Source organism: Diorhabda carinulata, chromosome 9, assembly GCF_026250575.1.
Source record: "Diorhabda carinulata isolate Delta chromosome 9, icDioCari1.1, whole genome shotgun sequence".
Taxonomy (NCBI): domain Eukaryota; kingdom Metazoa; phylum Arthropoda; class Insecta; order Coleoptera; family Chrysomelidae; genus Diorhabda; species Diorhabda carinulata.
In genome coordinates, this window is record NC_079468.1 from 2,725,586 (window position 1) to 2,750,526 (window position 24,941).

General features: G+C 33.6%; 1 protein-coding gene across 5 annotated transcripts in view; it reads left to right on the forward strand.

Annotated features, from left to right (window-relative positions):
* The window catches only part of LOC130898106 (tyrosine-protein phosphatase Lar), a 524,093-nt gene that overhangs the window by 310,842 nt on the left and 188,310 nt on the right, over positions 1-24,941 (forward strand). For all 5 annotated transcript variants that reach the window (XM_057807152.1, XM_057807151.1, XM_057807155.1 and 2 more), the window contains one exon: positions 9,493-9,624. In XM_057807152.1, coding sequence (XP_057663135.1) covers positions 9,493-9,624 — 132 coding nt within the window. The remainder of the gene's footprint in view (positions 1-9,492; positions 9,625-24,941) is intronic.

Sequence of the window (24,941 nt, forward strand, 5' to 3'; positions counted from 1 at the left end):
GAAATAGCACGAACAACTTTTTGGATTCTTTCATCCGTTTTTGACGTGGATGGGCGACCCGAAAGTAAATTATCTTCAACATCTTCTCGACCACGTGGATGCGACAAACATTTATTGTCATACACTCGTTTCATTAAATTATAATTTTCGATTGTAACTTTTACGAGTTTCAAATGAAATTTGATATATTTTCATGGGAGATCCACAAAACAGCCGCTATACAAAGAAAGCCACGGCTACACTGATTTGTAGATTGTTAAAGACTTTAAACACAATATTTCTGGTAGAATTGGTGAATCAGTGGAAGGAAAATGTGTAACTGCTTTAGAAAAACATAGAGGCTTCGAAATTCTCGAAATTTTGAATATAAAGTTTGAAATTGATGGAGGTATAGAATTTTCTGATTTAAGTCAGTTTAGATATGCTCTAGTTACTTTTGTAGACGTTGGAATTCGAATTGAAAAAATATATTGTCATATAAATTATAATGAAAGGTTTGGTTTTGAATTGGGGAATTAGGAATAAGCAAAATGGCTGGGTCAGATCCAAACAATGCCAGATATTAGAGAAACTAAAAAAATGATGGAAAAGAGCAGCAAGATAAAAGAAGATCAAGGAAAATATGGTTCGCGGGGGTGATGGAAAATCTAAGAGAGAAAGAAAAAATTAGGATCGCTTCCATGCTGTAGGTCTGTAACACCTTCGTATATTTCCCATTTGAAGATATCTACAGGTTTATAGATAGATAGAAATGTAACTAAGTATTTTTCAATAGAAAAAAAAAATTAGGACTATCAAATTAATTCCAAATTAGCGAATTCCTCTGTGTTATATGTTTCACTTACACAACGTATGCTCTCGCTACTTTCTGATCTACCTAACTCAATTTGTAGGTGTGATATTTCATGTTTCGCCGAATTTCTCTGTGCTTTTATTAGATTTTTGAAAATGGAATAACCAAATGGAGTTATTGTTGAGAGGAAATAGGATGTGGATTTTTTTAATGCCGCGCATACGTGAGAAGGTCGGCATATTTTTTTACGGGCATGTAAACGTGATTGAGAGTTGTGAGTAAATTAAAAAATTCCAAAAAGGATTCCGGCGTATTCCATATATGGATTTTCATCAATAGAAAACTATTAATTCATCTCTAATGAAACGCTTTTACTACGATTTAATATTAAGGGTGTAGAAACAAAAAAAACGGAACAGTCTGTTTTAATTTAATTATTTCAAATTTTTGTTTTCACATATTGCAAATATTTGAATCGAAAAAACTGTCTTAACACGCTGACAGATCTTCAACCTTTTCACTGTTACTATTAATTTATCGATAATTTCTTCAATCCATTAGAATGCTTTTATGGTCTCCATTTAGTCAGTTGCAGCAGAAAAATGTCGGAAATCTTGCGACTGACTTTAAGGTTGATCCGCAAGCACGGAACTTTTGTCTAGACCTTCTAAAGTAGGACAAAGCCCGACAATAAGAGGGCGTCGCAGTGTGAAGGTTAATTGTTTGTTTCACTTTTCCCAATTATATTTTGCAGTGAGAAATTCTTACTATACCTTTTCACTATTTAACTAGAATTGCATCAATTGCATCAATCTGTTATGCTATTCACAATAATCTTACTTGGGGAAACACCCCTAGATATGCTGTAAACGGAGGCTTGTTTTGCAATAACAGCCACGTCACAACTCATTTCAAACTGACTCCCGTTGAAGACCTTCAAAGTAAGTGAAGTAATAGAGTGGGAAATTGGAGGTAAGAGATAAAACTTGGATTCCAATGAGCTGAAAGAGAATCTAAGCATATCAAAAGAAGTTGAGGTGCACTCGATATGATCAGGGAATGTTCTTTCTTCTATGCTTCATCAACAACTATAAAGCCCAAAGAACAAGGCAGCAATGGGCAAGACAGCAAAGAGCAAATGCAGAGATTGTTCATCCACGATGATCATTGGTATACTCTGACTGATAGCTTTAAAAATAAAAATGAACAACAGCCGCATCACAATCATTGAAGACCTTCCAAGGAAGTGAAGTAATAGAGTGGGAAATTGGATCGTGTAAGAGATAAAACTTGGATTCCAATGAGCTGAAAGAGAATCTAAGCATATCAAAAGAAGTTGAGGTGCACTCGATATGATCAGGGAATGTTCTTTCTTCTATGCTTCATCAACAACTATAAAGCCCAAAGAACAAGGCAGCAATGGGCAAGACAGCAAAGAGCAAATGCAGAGATTGTTCATCCAAGATGATCATTGGTATACTCTGACTGATAGCTTTAAAAATAAAAATGAACAACAGCCGCATCACAATCATTGAAGACCTTCCAAGGAAGTGAAGTAATAGAGTGGGAAATTGGATCGTGTAAGAGATAAAACTTGGATTCCAATGAGCTGAAAGAGAATCTAAGCATATCAAAAGAAGTTGAGGTGCACTCGATATGATCAGGGAATGTTCTTTCTTCTATGCTTCATCAACAACTATAAAGCCCAAAGAACAAGGCAGCAATGGGCAAGACAGCAAAGAGCAAATGCAGAGATTGTTCATCCAAGATGATCATTGGTATACTCTGACTGATAGCTTTAAAAATAAAAATGAACAACAGCCGCATCACAATCATTGAAGACCTTCCAAGGAAGTGAAGTAATAGAGTGGGAAATTGGATCGTGTAAGAGATAAAACTTGGATTCCAATGAGCTGAAAGAGAATCTAAGCATATCAAAAGAAGTTGAGGTGCACTCGATATGATCAGGGAATGTTCTTTCTTCTATGCTTCATCAACAACTATAAAGCCCAAAGAACAAGGCAGCAATGGGCAAGACAGCAAAGAGCAAATGCAGAGATTGTTCATCCAAGATGATCATTGGTATACTCTGACTGATAGCTTTAAAAATAAAAATGAACAACAGCCGCGTCACAATCATTGAAGACCTTCCAAGGAAGTGAAGTAATAGAGTGGGAAATTGGATCGTGTAAGAGATAAAACTTGGATTCCAATGAGCTGAGTAGTTTGAGAGAATTTAAGATGCCCATTGATATGATCAAGGCATCTTCTTTCTTATATGTTTTATCAACAACTATTAAGACAAAATAACAAGACATGTATGAGTAAATGCAGAGATTGTACTTCCATGATGATCATTGGTACACTCGTGGTCAATAAATTTAAATTAATATTGCTATTGTTAAACTTCTTTTCAATCATTATAATCATAATCTTGAAAATAAAACTTGCATTCTAAACAATAATGTTCCTTTTTTGCAAAAAAGCTAGTGGAGTGTATTTCCTCTGGATACAATTGTTGCATTATCACGCATTAAACGAAAATCGTCACCAACAAATGGCCCAAACGGAACGACGTGATTTTCGAGAATCTCAGTTATGAATCTTGCTGCGTTAAAGACGGGTCTAGGAAGAGACACTAATTCTGTGCGGGCATCAAAACAAATTCCTCTCCAAAACATGATAGACCCTCCTTGGAACGGCTCCTTGGGAATGATACAAGACTGCGCAAATCTTTCTCCTCGCCGTCTTCGAATTTGATTACGTCCATCTAGACCTCTTAGACTGATTCTTGTCCCATTAGTAAATCACCAATTTTCTAAATTCCAATCTAAATGTTGCCTTGCAAATCTTAGTCCAACAACACAATGCATGGTTAGCAAAGGTGCCTGGAGATCTCTCTGAGATTTCTACATTTTGGACTTTTCGTAAAAGACTGTTGAGCTCGACACTAGTCATTGACCGATTTCTTAATGACTTTAATTGCAAAAATCGGTCATCTCGAGGAGTTAAAACTGAAGGACGTCCTTGTCCAGGCCTTCTAGAATGTGAACCAATCTCTCGAAATCTTTCTGTACACCAAACAGATTTGATTCTTGTCCCATTAGTAAATCACCAATTTTCTAAATTCCAATCTAAATGTTGCCTTGAAAATCTTAGTCCAACAACACGATGTTGCATGGTTAGCAAAGGTGCCTGGAGATCTCTTCTGAGATTTCTACATTTTGGACTTTTCGTAAAAGGCTGTTGAGCTCGACACTAGTCATTGACCGATTTCTTATCGAATTTAATTGCAAAAATCGGTCATCTCGAGAAGTTAAAACTTGTCCAGGCCTCCTAGAATGTGAACCGGTTTCTCGAAATCTTTGCATCAATCTGCCAATGGTTGTGTGGTGTACGCCAAACAGATTTGCTACTTCACGATAACTTTGTGCCTGTCCAATCAACTATTCACTTAACTGCCTAACTCTAGGAGTTAGGAGTTAGAAGGAATGCTTACGACTAACAGTATTTTGTTGAGTATGATACCAATTTTGAGCTCTATGGGATCTTTTGTAACCTTCGAAGTTTTATTTGACTGCACCAATAGATCAACGCATCATATTATATAAAATATTCTCTTTTATTATAAATATCATTAATAACTTCATTAATTTCTGTAGAACTTGTATCAAGTCATAATAAGATTGAGTTAATTGGAAAACTATCTCTTAAAAAATTATAAAAATCAGAGAAAATCAGTGATAATGACTCGTAATAATGAAGCCGAGTATCAACAATCTGGGTATATGACGTTTTATTTTGAAAAAACTATAGACTCGATTCAATTTCCAGATAAGTATCCGGACTTTTCCTATATCCATTATCTAACACGTGAGTATATATTGTTTGGATAAATTAGGAAAAATCATTTCAATTCGTAGCTTTCCCATCCCAAAAAAAAAACAGTTAAAACGAAACATCTCTTACTGACTTTTACGATACAAACAAGTTTTATTGGGAAATTTGAGAGGAAATAAAAAGATCGAAGTTGTTACTCGAAACTCAAACAAATTAACGGAAGTGCATTTTGTACCGTTCGACATTTTAATTCTTGAGGCTTCCACTTTACTATGTTTCACTACATCGATATCATCGAATTTGTATCGGGAATATCATGAAAATTTTATACTTTCAACTTAATAAAATCGATTTAGTGTTCAATGTGAGTCGATAGAGAGGGTGTTTCAAAACTTGATGCGATAAAGGAGTGAGTGGATGATGTGAAAATAGTAACATTTTATCGTACCACCTCTCGTTTCCGAATTATAGGGATTCAAAGCTGCGAAATCGGAACTACTCTATACGTTCGAAAATTATGAAGTTTTGACGGTATATTACGTATGTCCAGAGGCCAGAGGCGGCTCATGACCAATGGATAACAATCCGGAACTTTTACAGGGTAACCTGTATAATTTAAATATAGCAAAATTAACTTCTCCTTCTTTTTAAATGCGTCTCTATCCCTCGCAACTTGAAACAATTCTCCGATGCCTAAATTTGTCCATTCTCTTTGTTTTGTTTTGTCAACAGCTTTCTTTTGCGACCAATGTGTCTTAGTACTTAGTCGTTGGTGATTCTATTAGTCCAGGGCATCTTCAGGATGCGTCTATAAAGCCACATCTCAAGTTTTTTGATAATTTGAGCTTTCAAGGTCCAAGTTTCCACTCCGTTCAGCAGTACTGACCACACATAACATTCCTTGAATCTTATCTTAACGTGGAGGTTTAGATTTCTGTTTAATAATTGTCAACTGCTTTCTTTTGCAACCAATGCGTCTTAGTACTTCGTCGTTGGTGATTCTATTAGTCCAGGGCATCTTCAGGTTGCGTCTATAGAGCCAAATTTCAAATTCCTCAAAGTTTTTCGATTATTTGAGCTTTGAAAGTCCAAGTTTCCACTCCGTTCAGCATTACTGACCACACATAACATTCCATGTATCTTATCTTGACGTGGAGGTTTAGATTTCTGTTTAATAATTGTCAACGGCTTTCTTTTGCAACCAATGCGTCTTAGTACTTCGTCGTTGGTTATTCTATTAGTCCAGGGCATCTTCAGGATGCGTCTATAAAGTCACATCTCAAGTTTTTTGATCATTTGAGCTTCCAAGGTCCAAGTTTCCACTCCGTTCAGCAGTACTGATCACACATAACATTCCACGAATCTTATCTTGACGTGGAGGTTTAGATTTCTGTTTAATAATTGTCAACGGCTTTCTTTTGCAACCAATGCGTCTTAGTACTTCGTCGTTGGTGATTCTATTAGTCCAGGGCATCTTCAGGATGCGTCTATAGAGCCACATCTCAAGTTTTTTGATCATTTGAGCTTTGAAAGTCCAAGTTTCCACTCCGTTCAGCATTACTGACCACACATAACATTCCATGTATCTTATCTTGACGTGGAGGTTTAGATTTCTGTTTAATAATTGTCAACTGCTTTCTTTTGCAACCAATGCGTCTTAGTACTTCGTCGTTGGTGATTCTATTAGTCCAGGGCATCTTCAGGTTGCGTCTATAGAGCCAAATTTCAAATTCCTCAAAGTTTTTCGATTATTTGAGCTTTGAAAGTCCAAGTTTCCACTCCGTTCAGCATTACTGACCACTCATAACATTCCATGTATCTTATCTTGACGTGGAGGTTTAGATTTCTGTTTAATAATTGTCAACGGCTTTCTTTTGCAACCAATGCGTCTTAGTACTTCGTCACTGGTGATTCTGTCAGTCCATGGTATCTTTAAGATGCGTCTATAGAGCCACATCTCAAGTTTTTTGATCATTTGAGCTTTCAAGGTCCATGTTTCCACTCCGTTCAGCATTACTGACCACTCATAACATTCCATGTATCTTATCTTGACGTGGAGGTTTAGATTTCTGTTTAATAATTGTCAACGGCTTTCTTTTGCAACCAATGCGTCTTAGTACTTTGTCACTGGTGATTCTGTCAGTCCAAGGTATCTTCAGGATACGTCTATAGAGTCACATCACAAGCTTTTTGATCATTTGAGCTTTCAAGGTCCAAGTTTTCACTCCGTTCATCAGTACTGCTCACACATAACATTCCACGAATCTTATCTTGACGTGGAGGTTTAGATTTCTGTTTAATAATTGTCAATAGCTTTCTTTTGTAACCAATGCGTCCTTAGTACTTCGTGTTTGGTGATTCTGTCAGTCCAAGGTATCTTCAGGATGCGTCTATAGAGCCACATCTCAAGTTTTTTGATCATTTGAGCTTCCAAGGTCCAAGTTTTCACTCCGTTCATCAGTACTGCTCACACATAACATTCCACGAATCTTATCTTGACGTGGAGGTTTAGATTTCTGTTTAATAATTGTCAACGGCTTTCTTTTGCAACCAATGCGTCTTATTACTTCGTCGTTGGTGATTCTATTAGTCCAAGGTATCTTGAGGATGCGTCTATAGAGCCACATCTCAAGTTTTTTTATCATTTGAGCTTTCAAGATCCAAGTTTCCACTCCGTACAGCAGTACTGACCACACATAACATTCCTTGAATCTTATCTTAACGTGGAGGTTTAGATTTCTGTTTAATAATTGTCAACTGCTTTCTTTTGCAACCAATGCGTCTTAGTACTTCGTCGTTGGTGATTCTATTAGTCCAGGGCATCTTCAGGTTGCGTCTATAGAGCCAAATTTCAAATTCCTCAAAGTTTTTCGATTATTTGAGCTTTGAAAGTCCAAGTTTCCACTCCGTTCAGCATTACTGACCACACATAACATTCCATGTATCTTATCTTGACGTGGAGGTTTAGATTTCTGTTTAATAATTGTCAACTGCTTTCTTTTGCAACCAATGCGTCTTAGTACTTCGTCGTTGGTGATTCTATTAGTCCAGGGCATCTTCAGGATGCGTCTATAGAGCCACATCTCAAGTTTTTTGATCATTTGAGCTTTGAAGGTCCAAGTTTCCACTCCGTTCAGCAGTACTGACCACACATAACATTCCTTGAATTTTATTCTGACGTGAAGGTTTAGATTTCGGTTTGCAAACATTGTCAAATGCCTTTTGAGCCATTTCAATACTGGATCCATTTGAGCGCTTATGACTGAAACAAGATACTTGTAGTTTTGCACCCATTCTATAATAAATAATAAAAATATAAATTATACAATCGATTTTTTAACAAAAAGACACTCTTTGTTTGGCTAGATAAAATTTATGATTTAGTAGATAGATTGCCAAGAAAAGTTTCGCTATAAAGAGACATTCTGAAGAAAATTATCATAAATTTTAATTATTTATTGAAAATACTTTTTCACATTTGGAATGTGGAAGATCTAAAGATCTAGAAAAGTAATTTACAACTGGAAGTTTGAATAAAAGTACGGACTGAACAGCATTGAAATTTTGAAAATTTTCGACGTTTAGGCTCCCACATTACGAAGAGAGGGGTGGATATAGGGTGGTTATTCGTTCATTGTTAAAAAATGATCCGATTCCGTGGTCCTAATCTGGAAGTTCACCGAGGAAATAGAAAGCGGAAAACATATAGAGTGATTAAAACAGAAATAAAACTAATATGCTTGTCATTGAAAAAATCGTGGACACTATTACTATGACTGATGCTTTTGCACTAACAGCTAGTTGACGTTTCGACCTACTCTGGTCTTTATTAATATATATTATAAAACGGTTCCTACTCTATACGAGGATGGTCCCAGTAAAACCTGGTCTGGCCTATAGATGACGTTATTTGCTTGAAAAATACCGCTGTATCAGAAAGTACACAATCTAAACAGTATATGTTCCAAGTTTGAAGACGCCACGTTGTTCAGTATTTATTTGGCAGCCATCAATAATGAACGTTTTCATTGAATTTGTAAACATTGAAAAAAATGGTCACCGTTATGTGATACAACACTTTTATTCGAAAAGCCTTAGTCCAACGAATATAAAAAATAAACTAGATTCTATTCTGAATAGAACTGCTTTTTCATTTTAACACCGAAACATTGGTTAGTAGTTTAAACGAGGCCGTACGACCTGCGAAGACCAGCATCGCAGTGATCGACCAAATGAGGTGACGACTCCAGGAATGTTGAAAAAAATTCAGAAAGTGGTACTGGATGATCGTCTACTGAAGGTACGCTAGCTAGAAGACGTAGTAGGCATTTCAAAAAGTGCGGTACATCCATATTATCTGAAAATTTGAACATGAGAAAACTGTGCGCAAAATGGGTGCCGCGTTTTGTCATAGTGGAAGGAAAACCGCGTGGTGAAGATGTTTGAATCGAGTATTTGGCAATGTTTTACAGAAATAAAGCCGATTTTTGCGACGTTTGATAACCATAGATCAAACGTGGATCCATCACCTAACACCCGAAACGAAAGAACAATCAAAACAATGGACTAAAAAGGGAGAACCGTCTCCAAAGAAGACAAAGACAGTTCCATCTACAGGCGCCGGATTTTTTGAGCTGAGCATGGGATAATTTCCATTGTCTACCATGAAAAAGGAAAAACTATCAACGGCGAGTTTTATGCAACGTTTGAGCAAAGAAATCAGGCGAAAACAGCTCGACAATTCTAATTATAAAGAAAGTATCGAACTTATTGAATATCGCTGGGAAAAATTATATTTCCAAAATTTTTGTGTTTTATTTATTGGGCCAGGTACTGACAAATATTTGTTTTTGTTACAGATCCTCCTGAAATAAAAGTCAAACCTAGAAATTTACAAGTTCGTGCTGGCGGTATAGCGGCCTTTTACTGTGCCGCACAAGGCGATCCTACTCCTGTAATTCAATGGAAAAAGAATGGAAAGAAGGTGTCAAGTAAGTACATAATGAGTCAAGTCAACCAATTTCAGAACCTAAATTTCAATACACAGAAAATCCTGACTTTTATATTAATAGTTTTAATATTTCGTATCCATATTGAAATATGTTACTTACGAATATTTCCAGTTGGTATAAAAATATAATTGAATCGAACAAATAGTGAAAAATCCTTCCAGACCTTCCCTTTAATATTCGAAGGGAATATCAGCTTACGAAGTCGGTTAAATGAGAGAAAACGGATTCTTGGATGCAGCTCGATTTTCTGTAGCCGTCGAACAATTTAATTGTTTGTAAATGGATTTTTTTCTACGTAATCGGACTCGTTGGGCACCGGAATTAGTATACCCATGACATATAAAAGCGCCCAAACATACGACAATCTGTTTTAATTCGTTCGGATCACAATTAGCACTTTCTGGTTTGTTTTTGTTAGATTTTATTAGATTAAATAAATGTCCTGGGAAAAATATAAACTCAACTTATAAAGTGGAAGGATTTATGAAATTTATATATCAAGTTTCAAGACCTATTTACTAGATTCTCAAGAAGCGTTTTATCTGTTTGATAATTTACGGTCACAGATTTTGTAAGCGAACCATGTTTGACTTGCGAATGAATATAAACTCGATGTTTATTTTCTATTCTCAGAGGTATTTAATGTTTATTATAGTTCTTCCAATATCAATTGCAGATTATTAAAACCCCTGCCGACAATTTTGTTTGATCTACCATAGGCGTAGATACCTCATTTTATAAATTTATTATATCGAACTATCCTTGACGATTCGGTTATTACCATCCGTTTAATCAGTTTCTTGTGTTTAAAACCACATGCTGACAAAACTATGTTCCTAAACTAGTATAATTGTATTCTGTTATTAGCGTTTTTTCCATCTGCTTGTAGCGGCGACATCTCCTCGGAGGAAGCATGTAGAAAGCTTGGATTTTGTCTCAATGTCAAAGAAATATTTTGATAAAGATCAAAAACAGGTCGAAACGTCTTCAAAAAAAGTCCGAGAAATAAGAAATTAAAGAAATCTATCTATTCCTCTACATATATAATGTTCTAGATTTTCTTCGTTAGAAGCTGATTATATTTTAACGATATTTGTTTATTTAAAAACTCATTTTACCGGTAAAAAATGCGCTGTAGTCTCTAGCGCTGAAAATGCGTTTTAAATCGTTTGAATTGATCGAAAAAAAAATATGGACTTAAGAAGAAGTTGATCGATCCAAAGACAATTTGAGCTTCTAAGCAAGTTAAATGGACGGTTTTGGGAGGAATCTCGAGTATAGTATATACTAACTGATGCGCAAACTATGCGCGATTTGGGTGGCGCACTTTTTTACTTTAAACCAAAAGCGCGTACAAATCAACGTTTCTCGGGCCTAATTAACGTGGTTTAAGCAAAACGAGTCAGACTCAGTGCTCTGGAAAATAGCCGGGGAAACACTTTTAGACAGAAAAAGAAGTGAAAACATAAGAAATACGTGCAAGGTAGAAAATGTAATTGAGTAGCACGTATCGCAAAGGATAAAACGACAACAAGCAGAAGAAGTAAGAGATTGTGTAACAATCTGGATCAGGAGACTGGAACTGAAGAAGAAACAGGTTTTAAACCTACCGTACAAGAAGAAAGAAGAAGAAGAAGAGTCAGATTCATAACTGTAGATAAAACCAGTGGTTTGCGAAGGGTGAAACTGCTCAGGAAAGGACAAAAACGGTTTCTTCATCAGGTAAAGTGATAACGACTATCTTCAAGAAGGTAAGGAATTAACAGTAGGATTTAAAGTAAAAGAAGAAATTGCAAAAAAGCTATCGTATATGAAGAAAAAGTAGAGTTAAAAACTGGACTAAGTATACAGACTTAGACTATAAATAAAAATTATTATGGAAACAAATGTCTTATTTCTTTGTTAGTTCTAAAACTAACCAAACAAGTTTCAAGTTTGGAATTTGAAATTTTTCCAAGCATGACATTCGTTTACCAGTACACCGACAGTCTGACAATCTGACGCACGTTTTTTACGTTCTTCACGTTCTAATAAAGTGCCAAATAATTATTAACCACATAACTTTAGTAGGAATTTTTAATTGTCGAATAAATGTTTACAGTTTCCTCACCATAGTTGGTTTAAATCCGAACTAACTAATATGTCATGTGTCACTTTATTATGCATTCAATAAATAGTCTAATGTTGGTAACACTTTGAAAGATGCCTATATAGCAATCGTCCATGTATTGAATAGAGAAAGAAATAAGCAACAAAACGTTCTTTTATCAAAGATTCCTTGTGATTTGTGTTTTTGACAACGATCTGTGCACATTATATTTACACGTGTTTTGTTAAAGTTTATGACGAACGGAATTCTGTATTTCCTCAATCAATTCTTCATCAAACAAATCTTCTAAATCTTCAAAAGCATCCACATTAAATATTTAATTATTTGTATGACGAATATTTCCAAAAATGAACTAATCAAATATTGGTATAACAATAAACAAACCTAACCTAACCACTTTTGATGTATAATATTTTAGGTTAAGTTTCTACTAAACTCTTTACTTGATACTTGTGACTGTCTAATAACTTATTTGGCCAATAACTCGATTTACTCGGAAGTTTAGTTTATTTTTCGGCTTTTGGGTAAATAATAGTTAGTAGGGACTTCATTAGGAAGTGTAGCTCAGCTCGAATCCTTTACTATTCATGATATTCATGTAGGAGATGCATTGATATAAGTTAAAAATGTGTTGGACATTCGCGAATGCGAAAGAGTTGTTAGAGTCAGGTCACATTTGACGAAGATGTTATACTAATACCAAAAAACGAAAAAGATTTATTGAGGTGTAGAACACAGAAGTTACAGACGTGGGATTGAAAATAATCAAAAACAAAACAAAAGTAATTGTGATTGGAGTAGAACAGACCAAGATAAATATGAGAATCGATACTTAACAAGTTAAACTCCACTAATATTTAGAAACAATAATAGATGATAATGTGATACACACTAAATTCATATAAAATAACAAACTAAGAATATTCAAAAAATATACAGATCAATTTTAACATTTTACAAAAAAGTAAAATTCCAGCAACAAATTTAGAATCTTCACGAGGAAGTGACAATAAAAGATGAAATAAAAAATATAGATACAAGACCAGAACATACAATCTACATTAGACTATACAGGGTGTCCTACAACGAGTTAAAACTATCTGTATATGGCAAAATACTTATAGTGAAATCATGAAAATTTCTACGTTTCGGTTTTCGGATCGGTTCTACCGGAAATCGACTGTAATTTTGTTATTTTAAATAGAACACTCTATATATCAAAACATTTTCGAAATATACGTGAAATTTTAGTACGATTATGTCTAAAAACTTTTTTCGAAAAATGCATACTTTTTGAGTAATTAATTTTGTTGTAAAAAATTTTGAGCGTTGCAGTCCCTTATAAATTATTTTTTCACGATGATACCGTTAAAAATATGAAAATGATTTCTGGTCTATTGCTTTAAGCAAGGTTAAACGTATTTGATTCTATGTTGAAAAATGTTTTATTTTATACAGGATGTGTATAAAAAGTGTTCAATGTTCAACTTCATAAATATCAAATTTCTTTATTTTTTTAAATAGTACCACCCGGTTTTTCCCTTTTTTAATGCATTCGTTATTAAATTGAAAACAAACGATTTTCTAAGGTATCGACAATTGACTAATAACAGTTAAATAAGTGTCATTTATTACAAAGTCTACTAAAGTATGCATAAAAATTAAAAGTTGTTAAAAAATACAATAATAATTCATAACCTCAAATATCTCGGAAACGACTAAATGTTGAAATGGGATTATTAAATACAATTTGATTTGATCTATTTTAAAGACCTTGACAAGATAAAGAAAAATACTTTTTTATTTCTTAGTGCTTGTATCGACGGGTCAAAATAAAATTTAGACCACACCTGCATCTCTAAAAATTTACAGAAAACGTTAAATATCTAGATAATTGTAAGGTTTAGGTATAGGAAAGTTTATATGAATTTGCCTCATTTTTTACCCCTGATTGCATTAAAATAGAAAAAACCGGGTGGTTCTATTGAAAAAAATAAGGGAATTTGATATTTATGAAGTTGAACTTTGAATACTTTTTATACACACCCTGTATGAAATGAAAAACTTTTTAACATAGATTGAAACACGTCTAGCCTTGCTTAAAGCAATAGAATAGAAACCATTTTCATATCTTTAACGGTATCATCGTGAAAAAATAATTTATAAGGGACTGCAACGGTCAAAATTTTTTACAAAAAAATTAATTACTCAAAAAGTGTGCATTTTTCGAAAAAAGTTTTCAGACAAAATCATACTAAAATTTCACGTTTATTTCAAAAATGTATTAATATACAGGGTGTTTTATTTAAAATAACAAAGTTACAGTCGACTTCCGGGTCTACCTAATTCGTCGTGGGACACCCTGTATAGAGGAAAGACAATTACAATGGTGGGGACACTCAGAACTGATTATTGAAGAACGACCTGTAGAGAGAATATGGAAGGCGAAAATTTAAACAAAGAGAGAGAAACACGCCAAGAAAATGGTGGGATCAGAAAGAAGCTAAGAACCTAGCTCAGAATAGAACTGAACGGAGGAATTGTTAACAAATAACTTATACCTAAGTCTTCTGGTGACAAAGCTCTTACAAATTCATCAAATTTATGGTCATTTTATTCAAAGGATTCTTTGAGATCTCGGTGTACGGTCCTGTTTTGAATAAGCTCGAAACAGAAACTTTTTGTGCTCGCCCAAATAACAAAACTTTTGATTATCCGGAAATATTTGAACTCGATACACTGAATAGATGATTTATATTCCAGTACGTGATTAATTCACGCATGTTGGCTTATTTTTGTCAAACGAACAACAAATCTCGTTCGTGATAATTAACCAACAAAATAGGCCAGTTTATGCGAATGTTATAAAGCGTCCGGAAATAACTGGAAACCAACTTGACGTGGCACGTACTTGAGATTAATATATCGCTATTGAAAATATTTGTTCAATTAACTAATTATACAAAATACACATATCTGTAATACGTAAAATGAGTTTAAAATGTCAATATGAACAAATAAATAGGTGATGCTATGCGTACGTCTCAGTTTCCAACAGTAAGCGCAACACGGGGCCTACCAGCACGTGCTTTATCACCAACCGATATCCGTTCTCTTATAAATTTGCTTTATTAACAAAATACAGTCGCTCATAAAAAATTTTCATCATCAAATACGAGCTGCAACTGATTAAGACTTAATAGGCCAGGAACTGGCAGTAAAAAACGTTAAAAAAGTGGACGTTTATTAATCAACTTCGATTTTTATGAAAACTTTGATTTATTTACTTTCTTATATAAAATCTACATTGTGTCGAAGGGCGCTTTTAATTTTTTAGGAGTAAAAACTACCCCTTATAGTAAAACATTTCAAAATATTCGATATTGGCATGTATTTTAGTAAAATACAGTTTAAATGAATTATTCGTGAATCTGTTGATATTCTCAAGCAAGTTTATGATCAATCGGACTCATGCAACCCCTCCAAAGACCATCCTCTAAGGGTAGTAATATTGGAAAGTTTTTTTATTACAATCTCGATTTTCATGAAAATTTGAATTCAAGCTCTACTTACCCTCTTCTACGAAATATTCCCCGTGCCAAATCAGGCTTTTTATATTTTGAGGGGCTTAAACTACCCCTTATTGCAAAAAAATTTAAAATCTTAGATTTGATGCAGGTTCAAATGCAGTTTAAATGTATTATTCGTAAATCTGTTGATATTCTCAAGCAAGTTTATGATCAATCAGATTAATACAACCCCTCCAAATCATCCCTTAATCATATGAAAAGTTGAAAAATAATCTCAGCGATTCTTTTATAATTAAAAATTATTAAAAAGTGTATTTATATTGAGAATATTTCGTCGGTATTTTCAAGAAGTGCTGTTTTTTAAATATTTCAACCCCCTTACGAAACACACCTTGCAAATTTTTTTACAGAAATAATAAACAATCATAGATGGAAATATTTTTGGAATCTATAAAATATTTTATTTAGAAAATTATTATATTCCAACATCACTAATATCTTCTTTCTCCTATTCTCCAAAATTCGTGCTCAGAAATTTTGAAAAAAAAAGCAGTTAGTTTTTTGATAATAACTCTTTGAATTTTCAACCCATTAACTTTTTAAAAGAGAATTTTGAAGGGAATTCCAAGTACTTCAACGTCATATTAATTAAAACTTTTCAAAATTTTCGGTTCTAAAAAGGGTGTAGCTCAAAGGGGTTGCATACACCACATTGAGTACGCGAATGCAAATTTCTAACTAACGTATCTCCTTTAATTTTCATGATACATAGATTTAAAAAAACTCAAAATTTTTAGAAAGAAAAACCCTACAATCAATATTTGAAACATTTTCTCATAACATGAATAGTTTTTGGTTTATTTCAGAAAAATTATTTTTTTTTTCAAAATTCCAGAAATGCAATGTTCAACTGAATCAATTATTTTTCCTAAAATAAGCATTAAAAACCGGTCAAATTACATGGATCATATCAATAGTACATAAATTAAGTAAATTGCAAGTGGGTTACGATAAATTTCAATCAGGGTAGTAATGGCGAGGGTATAATTATTACATTTTTACAAGAAAGCAGAAAGAAGAAACCTTATTTTTGTTATAAATCAGTCAACTTTTATGCAAACGATTTTATACTGTACTCATTTTAAAGGTTTTTCTAAGTGCTTTGAAAAAGATTTCTTGATTTTTTTCCAAAAAGTTGATCAATTCCAAGTTTTTTGAGGTTAAAGGTTTTCAAATTCGGGATTCCCCAAAAATATCCATCTTTCAACGAGCAAAAACTCAGTTAATATTGAATTTACAGAGGTTTTTAAAAAACGAATCTCTTTGTTTTTTATTTATCTACATTCATGTTTGTAATGATTGTGCTGATAAAATCAAAACTTTCTAAGTTATTAATGAAAAACAGTGAAAAATATCTGTTTTTCAATGAGAAGTTTCAACCGTTAATGAATTTCCATCTCCAATAGTTCAAAATAATGATATCTATCCTCAAGACAAAATCTATGACAATAAGTAAAGACCCAGTGCGCTGCAAATTGGCGATAAACGATAAAATAATAGAACTAACAGAGACAGAATGGACGAGGATCAGATGGCGGAAAAGCATTCAAGGAGAAGCCAATCACCAGAAGATCATCAAACAGACTTCCAAGGAGATTGGCCGAATCATGAACTTCGACATCCCAGGATCGAGACTGAAGAAATTGGAGAATGATGACAAGTTCCGCCATTTCAATCTGAATCATTTTAGCTCCATCCACAATCGTTAAAACAGTTGACAGACAACTGGAAACAATCTAATAAAGACTCGGACCCACGAAAAAGCATTCAAGGAGAAGCCAACCACCAGAAGATCATCAAATCAACTTCCAAGAAGATAGGCCGAATCATCGACATCCTAAGATCAAGATTGAAGAATACAAACTCCAAAATAAGTGGTAGGAGAAGATTTTTGAGAGTAAATTAAATGGGCGCACCTTGAATACACAATTTATTTTCCAATTTTAATTACCGAAATATATTTTTTTTATTGGAAAAATGAATTGTTTTCATCAGGATATCAAAACATATCGATTTGTATATGAAACAACGTATTGCGGGAAACATTCAATACACCAACATGTTCATAATCCACCGAGCTCTCGACCTTCTTCTCTTCTTTCTCTTCCACACCCTCCTGAGCTTACACTTCAAAAATGTTTTAACATATAGTGTAGTAAAGTACCTTATAAATATAAATGCTTTATGCTCTCTAGGGAGTTGATGCATCACTTTACCTGACATTCATAAACGAGAGTTATGGTCATATAAGCTGACTGCAGGAATTGTATTTCGTGACGTTTATTGGTTGGACGACATATCAAGGTCCCGTATACTTTTGACAGTTGCCGAGATGTGTATTCATTGAAATAATTCAGTAGATTTTAGAATGCGATGTGAGAAAACGAAAATAAAAATTTTTATTGTTGAGAAATCGTATTAACCACTCAATAACAATTGAATAATGAGCGAATCAAGCTGATAAAGTTTGATTTCCCTCCAAAAAAACTTGGAAACAATGGTTTTATCTTCAATCGAATAGCTTGTGATCGCCTTCCGTCAAATTACAATTCACCGTAAGAAACGTTGAACTTTATCGAGTTTATGTACATTTTGATAGCTAGACGCCATCCGACTCATTTTGAGCCAATAAGACCTAGGAAATTCAAATGGACTTTTGGTACAAAATGAGCAATAATATGCGGATAATGGTTTGTCTTCAAATAAATATCTCGAACGGTTTTTTGTAGTCGCTTTCCCTTAAATTATAATCTATAGTCCGGTCAATATAGACACCAGACAAAAAGCTAAGTACTGGTGGAGAGCTGGGGTTTACCATTACAAATGGTAAGTGTGCTACAAAAGTTATTCGGATTCATAGGTCAGGGTTATTTGGATTTTTCTCGAAAACGGTAAGATTTATAAAAAAACTCTCAGACCAAAGCTGTAGATCTTAAAATTGTCTACACAAATGGTTCTGATGAGTTTTTTTCTAAGAATTACCATTTCTGAGGTATCGGGATTATAAGAGTCACCTTATACTCGTACTCATAGTTTTTTGACCGTGGTTTTCTCTGTAGGCCTACTCCACTAACTATTATGACAAAATTCTTCTTTAGATTCATACTTCAACAGTCATATCTTCTTCTTCGATTACTTCTTCTTCCTTTTCCTTTTGCTGGATGTTCATAAATCATTCAAATGTGACTGAGTCATTGGTCTACACTATATCGACTGGCTATTTGAGCAAGACTGTCCTTGATAATTGGTAAACGCTGGAGAACACAGCAAAATTTGGCACTACAACCTTTTGGCAATTGCAAAAAAAAGTGTTGAGGATCTTTTTTGGAACAGGTGACGGTAAAGTTTCAATCAGCTCCAGAGTATTAGCTATCAATTTCCAATCCCAATCTTCTGGGTTCAGTTTGAACTTGATGTTATACTCGATACAAGTATTGAATAGAAGATGCCGATGTTGGAGGAAGACATAATGTTTTGAAACTCCATAAACCACAATAAGAAAGCGAATTCCTTCTGTAATTATTGTTTGAGATGTGGAATCAATTCAACACTTCAGCGCAGATAAACTTTTTTAAGAATATATTTCTCATTTCTATCCGCTTTTCAGCTTTACAAGATCTCAGAAAATAAATAATTTTAACTATTGTAGTCTTTGCTGTAAGTAGTACTAATAAATCAACATCTTCACCAACTACAGTTGTTGTATTTGTTGTATTAAATTCTTCTATTGCTGTTCCAATTATCTGCGTTATTTTTATCACTTAACATGCGGACCACGTGGTAGAGAGGATTCAATTAAGAATTATCTTTTGAATAAATGTTTTCAGAATAGTATAATATATATAAAAGAGACACAAATAAGTATTTACACTGGTCTAAAGTGCCTGATACGTTTATACGTGACTCTTAAAATCGCGATATCTTAGTAATAGTGACACTTAAGAAAAAAATCATGGTTACCATTTTTGTAGAGAATCTTAAGTTCTACAGATTTGTTTTGAGGATTTTTTCGATAAAACTTACCGTTTTCGTTAGAAATCAAAAAAACCTCTTTGATATTTGAAATGGTAAACCCCATCTCTCCACCAATATCGTTTTTATGGACATCTGAACTGAAGATTTTAATAGCAACGCGATTAATTTTGCGCCAATAAGGTTTATTCAAATTGTTCAAAATGAACAAACGTGGAAATCAACGCTTATTTTCCAAACGTATTTTTGATATACGAATAACCTCTTCTATCCCTTTGACCTTAATCCAGGTAATCGTCCAGTACCAATTCATGAAATGAGGCTGAACTTCGATATTTGTTGTACAATTCTTGATGAATCTCAACACCCAAATATAAAGGATTTGAATCAAAGACTTCATTTGTATTCTTAACTAATACGTTGGCCGAAAAAATGCAAAATGTCTGAAAAGCTTAACAACAAAATGATTTAGCACGACTATATAAGATTAATATACAATCTAGGATACTTTTAAGAATCGAAATACGTTTTCTTGATACGAAATTTTCGATTTTTCTATAAGAATTTAAAACATTTAGAGATCTTACTTTCTCTTTTTTTACTATCAATAGCTTTTTTAATGAATTTTCATTTTTAAAATCGTGTGAATATTATTAAATATAAAAAAGCAAGAAAAAATGAAATTTTTCATAGTGTAGATTATCCAGTATTGTGACAACATATGTATCCACTGTCTGATTTTGATGAGGACTTTCAGACCGCATAAACATCCCCTGATTACATTTTGATAAGGGTCGCGACAGTTTTCGTGTGTACGTATATATGTATAAAGTAAAATTATTTCGCTAAAAGTATTCAAGAATCCTTTAATACCACATCAGCGGTCACCATTAGGAAAATAAATACTTTTGTTATTTAAATTTCATTTCCGGTCCAGTGTTTTCTCATTTATCTCGCCCGCCCTATTTCTTTTAATGTGTGAAGTTAATGACATATAAAACTTTTTTAATCTATTAAATTAAATAGATACAGTAAAACATTCGAGTGGGATATAATTCAAACAAACTCATGATTGTCGTGTCTTTACATATTTTCATGCAGCTTTCATCATTTTTTTTTGACATAAAAAAGCACACGAGGGTAAACCCGTTTACTCGAGTGGTTCGATATCTTGAACTTCTGTAAGTTGAAGTGTTCGGAAAAGACGTGCCTTGGTAGCCGATTCCGCAGGCTCCAAAGAAACGACTCCCTATAAATTGATGTTCTAAGCGTCTGTAAGCGAACTCGGTGATTCCAAGTCACGTCTGCTTGAAGAGCAGATCTTGCAAAAACTGCTTTAGGTTCGATATCTTGAACTTCTGTAAGTTGAAGTGTTCGGAAAAGACGTGCCTTGGTAGCCGATTCCGCAGGCTCCAAAGAAAGGACTCCCTATAAATTGATGTTCTAAGCGTCTGTAAGCGAACTCGGTGATTCCAAGTCACGTCTGCTTGAAGAGCAGATCTTGCAAAAACTGCTTTAGGTTCGATATCTTGAACTTCTGTAAGTTGAAGTGTTCGGAAAAGACGTGCCTTGGTAGCCGATTCCGCAGGCTCCAAAGAAAGGACTCCCTATAAATTGATGTTCTAAGCGTCTGTAAGCGAACTCGGTGATTCCAAGTCACGTCTGCTTGAAGAGCAGATCTTGCAAAAACTGCTTCAGGTTGGATTATGTTAAAGAGCTCGGAAGAGTATCTACCGTGGTAGTATCGGTAAAACAAAGTCTGATTGGCGACCTTTCTTCTGTGCTTTAAGCTGTTCATGGTCAACTCTAGATAGCCTATAAAGTCGAGCTCTTAATGTGCGAACAATATTCCAAAGATGGATGAATCTTGGCTTTGTTGAAGACTAGAAGCTGTTGCGGAGTATATAGCTTCTTGGTCTTAAACAGCGTCTTAAGTTTTTGTGAAGCTGCCTAAGCTAATTCGACCCACAACATTCAACAACACCCAATAGATAATTTGAATCAAACGAAATAATCTAATGTATATTTTATGAAGGTTTTCAACAGGTAGAAATGAAGAAGGTCAGCATAGATAATATTTTTTTGTTATTCAATAAAAGACAATTGTGGTGATAAGATTTTTCGATTGTGATTTGTCTTTGACATCAAAATAGATTTAAGTTTTGGAAAAAAACCTCTTCATTGGTGAATTTTGAGCGCAATTGAAGTAATTTTGATATCGTTTTTATCATCTTAATAAAACAGAACTTCCTTCTTATTCAAATGGGACCATTTATCGGCAACTTAGTCCTAAAACGTTCCATTGACAATACTGCTCAGAATAATCATTTCGGCTAACCAATTCTGAACACAGTTGATTTTTATGGGCTAACTATGAAATACGGAATACAAATATCAAAAAGTGGGAAAAAAACTGACAGAAATGTCAAGACTGACACGTGACTATGAAATAAGGAATAGAAATGACAAAAAATCATAAAAAAACTAATAGAAACGTCAAAAAGTGGAAAAAAACTGACAGAAATGTCAAGACTGACACGTGACTATGAAATACGGAATAGAAATGACAAAAAATCATAAAAAAACTAATAGAAACGTCAAAAAGTGGAAAAAAACTGACAGAAATGTCAAGACTGACACGTGACTATGAAATAAGGAATAGAAATGACAAAAAATCATAAAAAAACTAATAGAAACGTCAAAAAGTGGAAAAAAACTGACAGAAATGTCAAGACTGACACGTGACTATGAAATACGGAATAGAAATGACAAAAAATCATAAAAAAACTAATAGAAACGTCAAAAAGTGGAAAAAAAACTGACAGAAATGTCAAGACTGACACGTGACTATGAAATACGGAATAGAAATGACAAAAAATCATAAAAAAACTAATAGAAACGTCAAAAAGTGGAAAAAACTGACAGAAATGTCAAGACTGACACGTGACTATGAAATACGGAATAGAAATGACAAAAAATCATAAAAAAAACTAATAGAAACGTCAAAAAGTGGAAAAAAAACTGACAGAAATGTCAAGACTGACACGTGACTATGAAATACGGAATAGAAATGACAAAAAATCATAAAAAAACTAATAGAAACGCCAAAAAGTGGAAAAAAAACTGACAGAAATGTCAAGACTGACACGTGACTATGAAATACGGAATAGAAATGACAAAAAATCATAAAAAAACTAATAGAAACGTCAAAAAGTGGAAAAAAACTGACAGAAATGTCAAGACTGACACGTGACTATGAAATACGGAATAGAAATGACAAAAAATCATAAAAAAACTAATAGAAACGTCAAAAAGTGGAAAAAACTGACAGAAATGTCAAGACTGACACGTGACTATAAAATACGGAATAGAAATGACAAAAAATCATAAAAAAACTAATAGAAACGTCAAAAAGTGGAAAAAAAACTGACAGAAATGTCAAGACTGCCACGTGACTATGAAATACGGAATAGAAATGACAAAAAATCATAAAAAAACTAATAGAAACGTCAAAAAGTGGAAAAAACTGACAGAAATGTCAAGACTGACACGTGACTATGAAATACGGAATAGAAATGACAAAAAATCATAAAAAAACTAATAGAAACGTCAAAAAGTGGAAAAAAAACTGACAGAAATGTCAAGACTGACACGTGACTATGAAATACGGAATAGAAATGACAAAAAATCATAAAAAAACTAATAGAAACGTCAAAAAGTGGAAAAAACTGACAGAAATGTCAAGACTGACACGTGACTATGAAATACGGAATAGAAATGACAAAAAATCATAAAAAAACTAATAGAAACGTCAAAAAGTGGAAAAAAAACTGACAGAAATGTCAAGACTGACACGTGACTATGAAATACGGAATAGAAATGACAAAAAATCATAAAAAAACTAATAGAAACGTCAAAAAGTGGAAAAAACTGACAGAAATGTCAAGACTGACACGTGACTATGAAATACGGAATAGAAATGACAAAAAATCATAAAAAAACTAATAGAAACGTCAAAAAGTGGAAAAAAAACTGACAGAAATGTCAAGACTGACACGTGACTATGAAATACGGAATAGAAATGACAAAAAATCATAAAAAAACTAATAGAAACGTCAAAAAGTGGAAAAAAACTGACAGAAATGTCAAGACTGACACGTGACTATGAAATACGGAATAGAAATATCGTAAAGTGGGAAAAAACTGACAGAAATTCTAGACTGACATGTGAATATGAAAAGCGGAATAGAAATGTCAAAAATGGAAAAAACCTGACGGAAATGTCAATAGTGAGATTTGACTATGAAATACGCAATAGAAATGACAAAAAATCATAAAAACATCATTATAAATGACAAAAAAATCGAAAAAACTAATAGAAATGTCAAAAAGTGGAAAAAAAACTGACGCGTGAATATGAAAAACGGAATAGAAATGTCCAAAATTATTCATCAAAACAAGTCTTGGATTCAAAAGTAGTTTTTTGACAGGAATGGATGCATTATAAACATATAAACATACCGGTCTTGCAATCTAACAAAAGTTGCATCAACTTTTTGTTTACATTAGTGATGTTATAGCACTTCCAATATCAATTGCAGAAGACAGTTACGCGAGGAGCAATCAATATTTCATAAATACGCACTGCACAACTTCGTTAAACATCTAACAAACCGTCAGTCCACGTGGACTCATAATCTCCACTGTTTACCAATGAAAACATCGGATCGTAAACATAAATGCAGTTCTATTGGCCGAAGCCGTATGTACACAATTTCTTCGAAATCTATACACAGTCTGCGATAAGCAGTGGCTTCGTTTGGTGAGATTTATTCAATTCATACATTCTTTAGACCATGGAAGAATGAACAAAATAAAATTGCGCACTGTAATGGGAATAAAGACAAGTATGAATTTAATAGTAAAGATTTAGATATACAAACACAGCAAGGTTTAATATGTAAGACAATTTATAGTTTTTATAAAGAGAAAAGGGTAGCAGATTATACAGAATACAATTATACCTAAAAACATTGCGTCAAATTTCGCAATAATCGAATTGTCAAGAATAATCCGATGGCGACAAGATTATTTGCGGCAGATAAAAGACTACCGAAATTTTACTAGACAAATGGGGTACAAAAATGGATCAGTTCACGTCTGGTATCATGTTTAAACCAAACGCTCTTACGGGCAGGCACATTTTACTCGTCTATTTAAGTTTTATGATTCAATATTCAGTTGTAGCAAGTTAAGGAGGTAAAATAATCCAAGTAGGACTACAACTACGTGCAAGTTTTCGATTATATTACTTTAATTTTCAATGTATTTATCAGTAAATACATAATTTATTACGTAGTTTCTATCATTATCCGTCCTTTCTTGATTTGAAGCAACTTCTGAATCATTTTAACAATCATTTTATTACACCCTTAACCTCATTGCATTTTACGTACTCCTGATAAACCAATTTCAATTTATTTATATTCGACAGAAAAAACCGTTAGCCGGAGTGGACTGCTGGTTATAATATAATCCATGAATACCGGGAAATTTGAAACAATAGAGAAATTCAGTTTCCGTAATTTGATCATTTCGTTTCAATTTTTCACTCTATCAAAGCC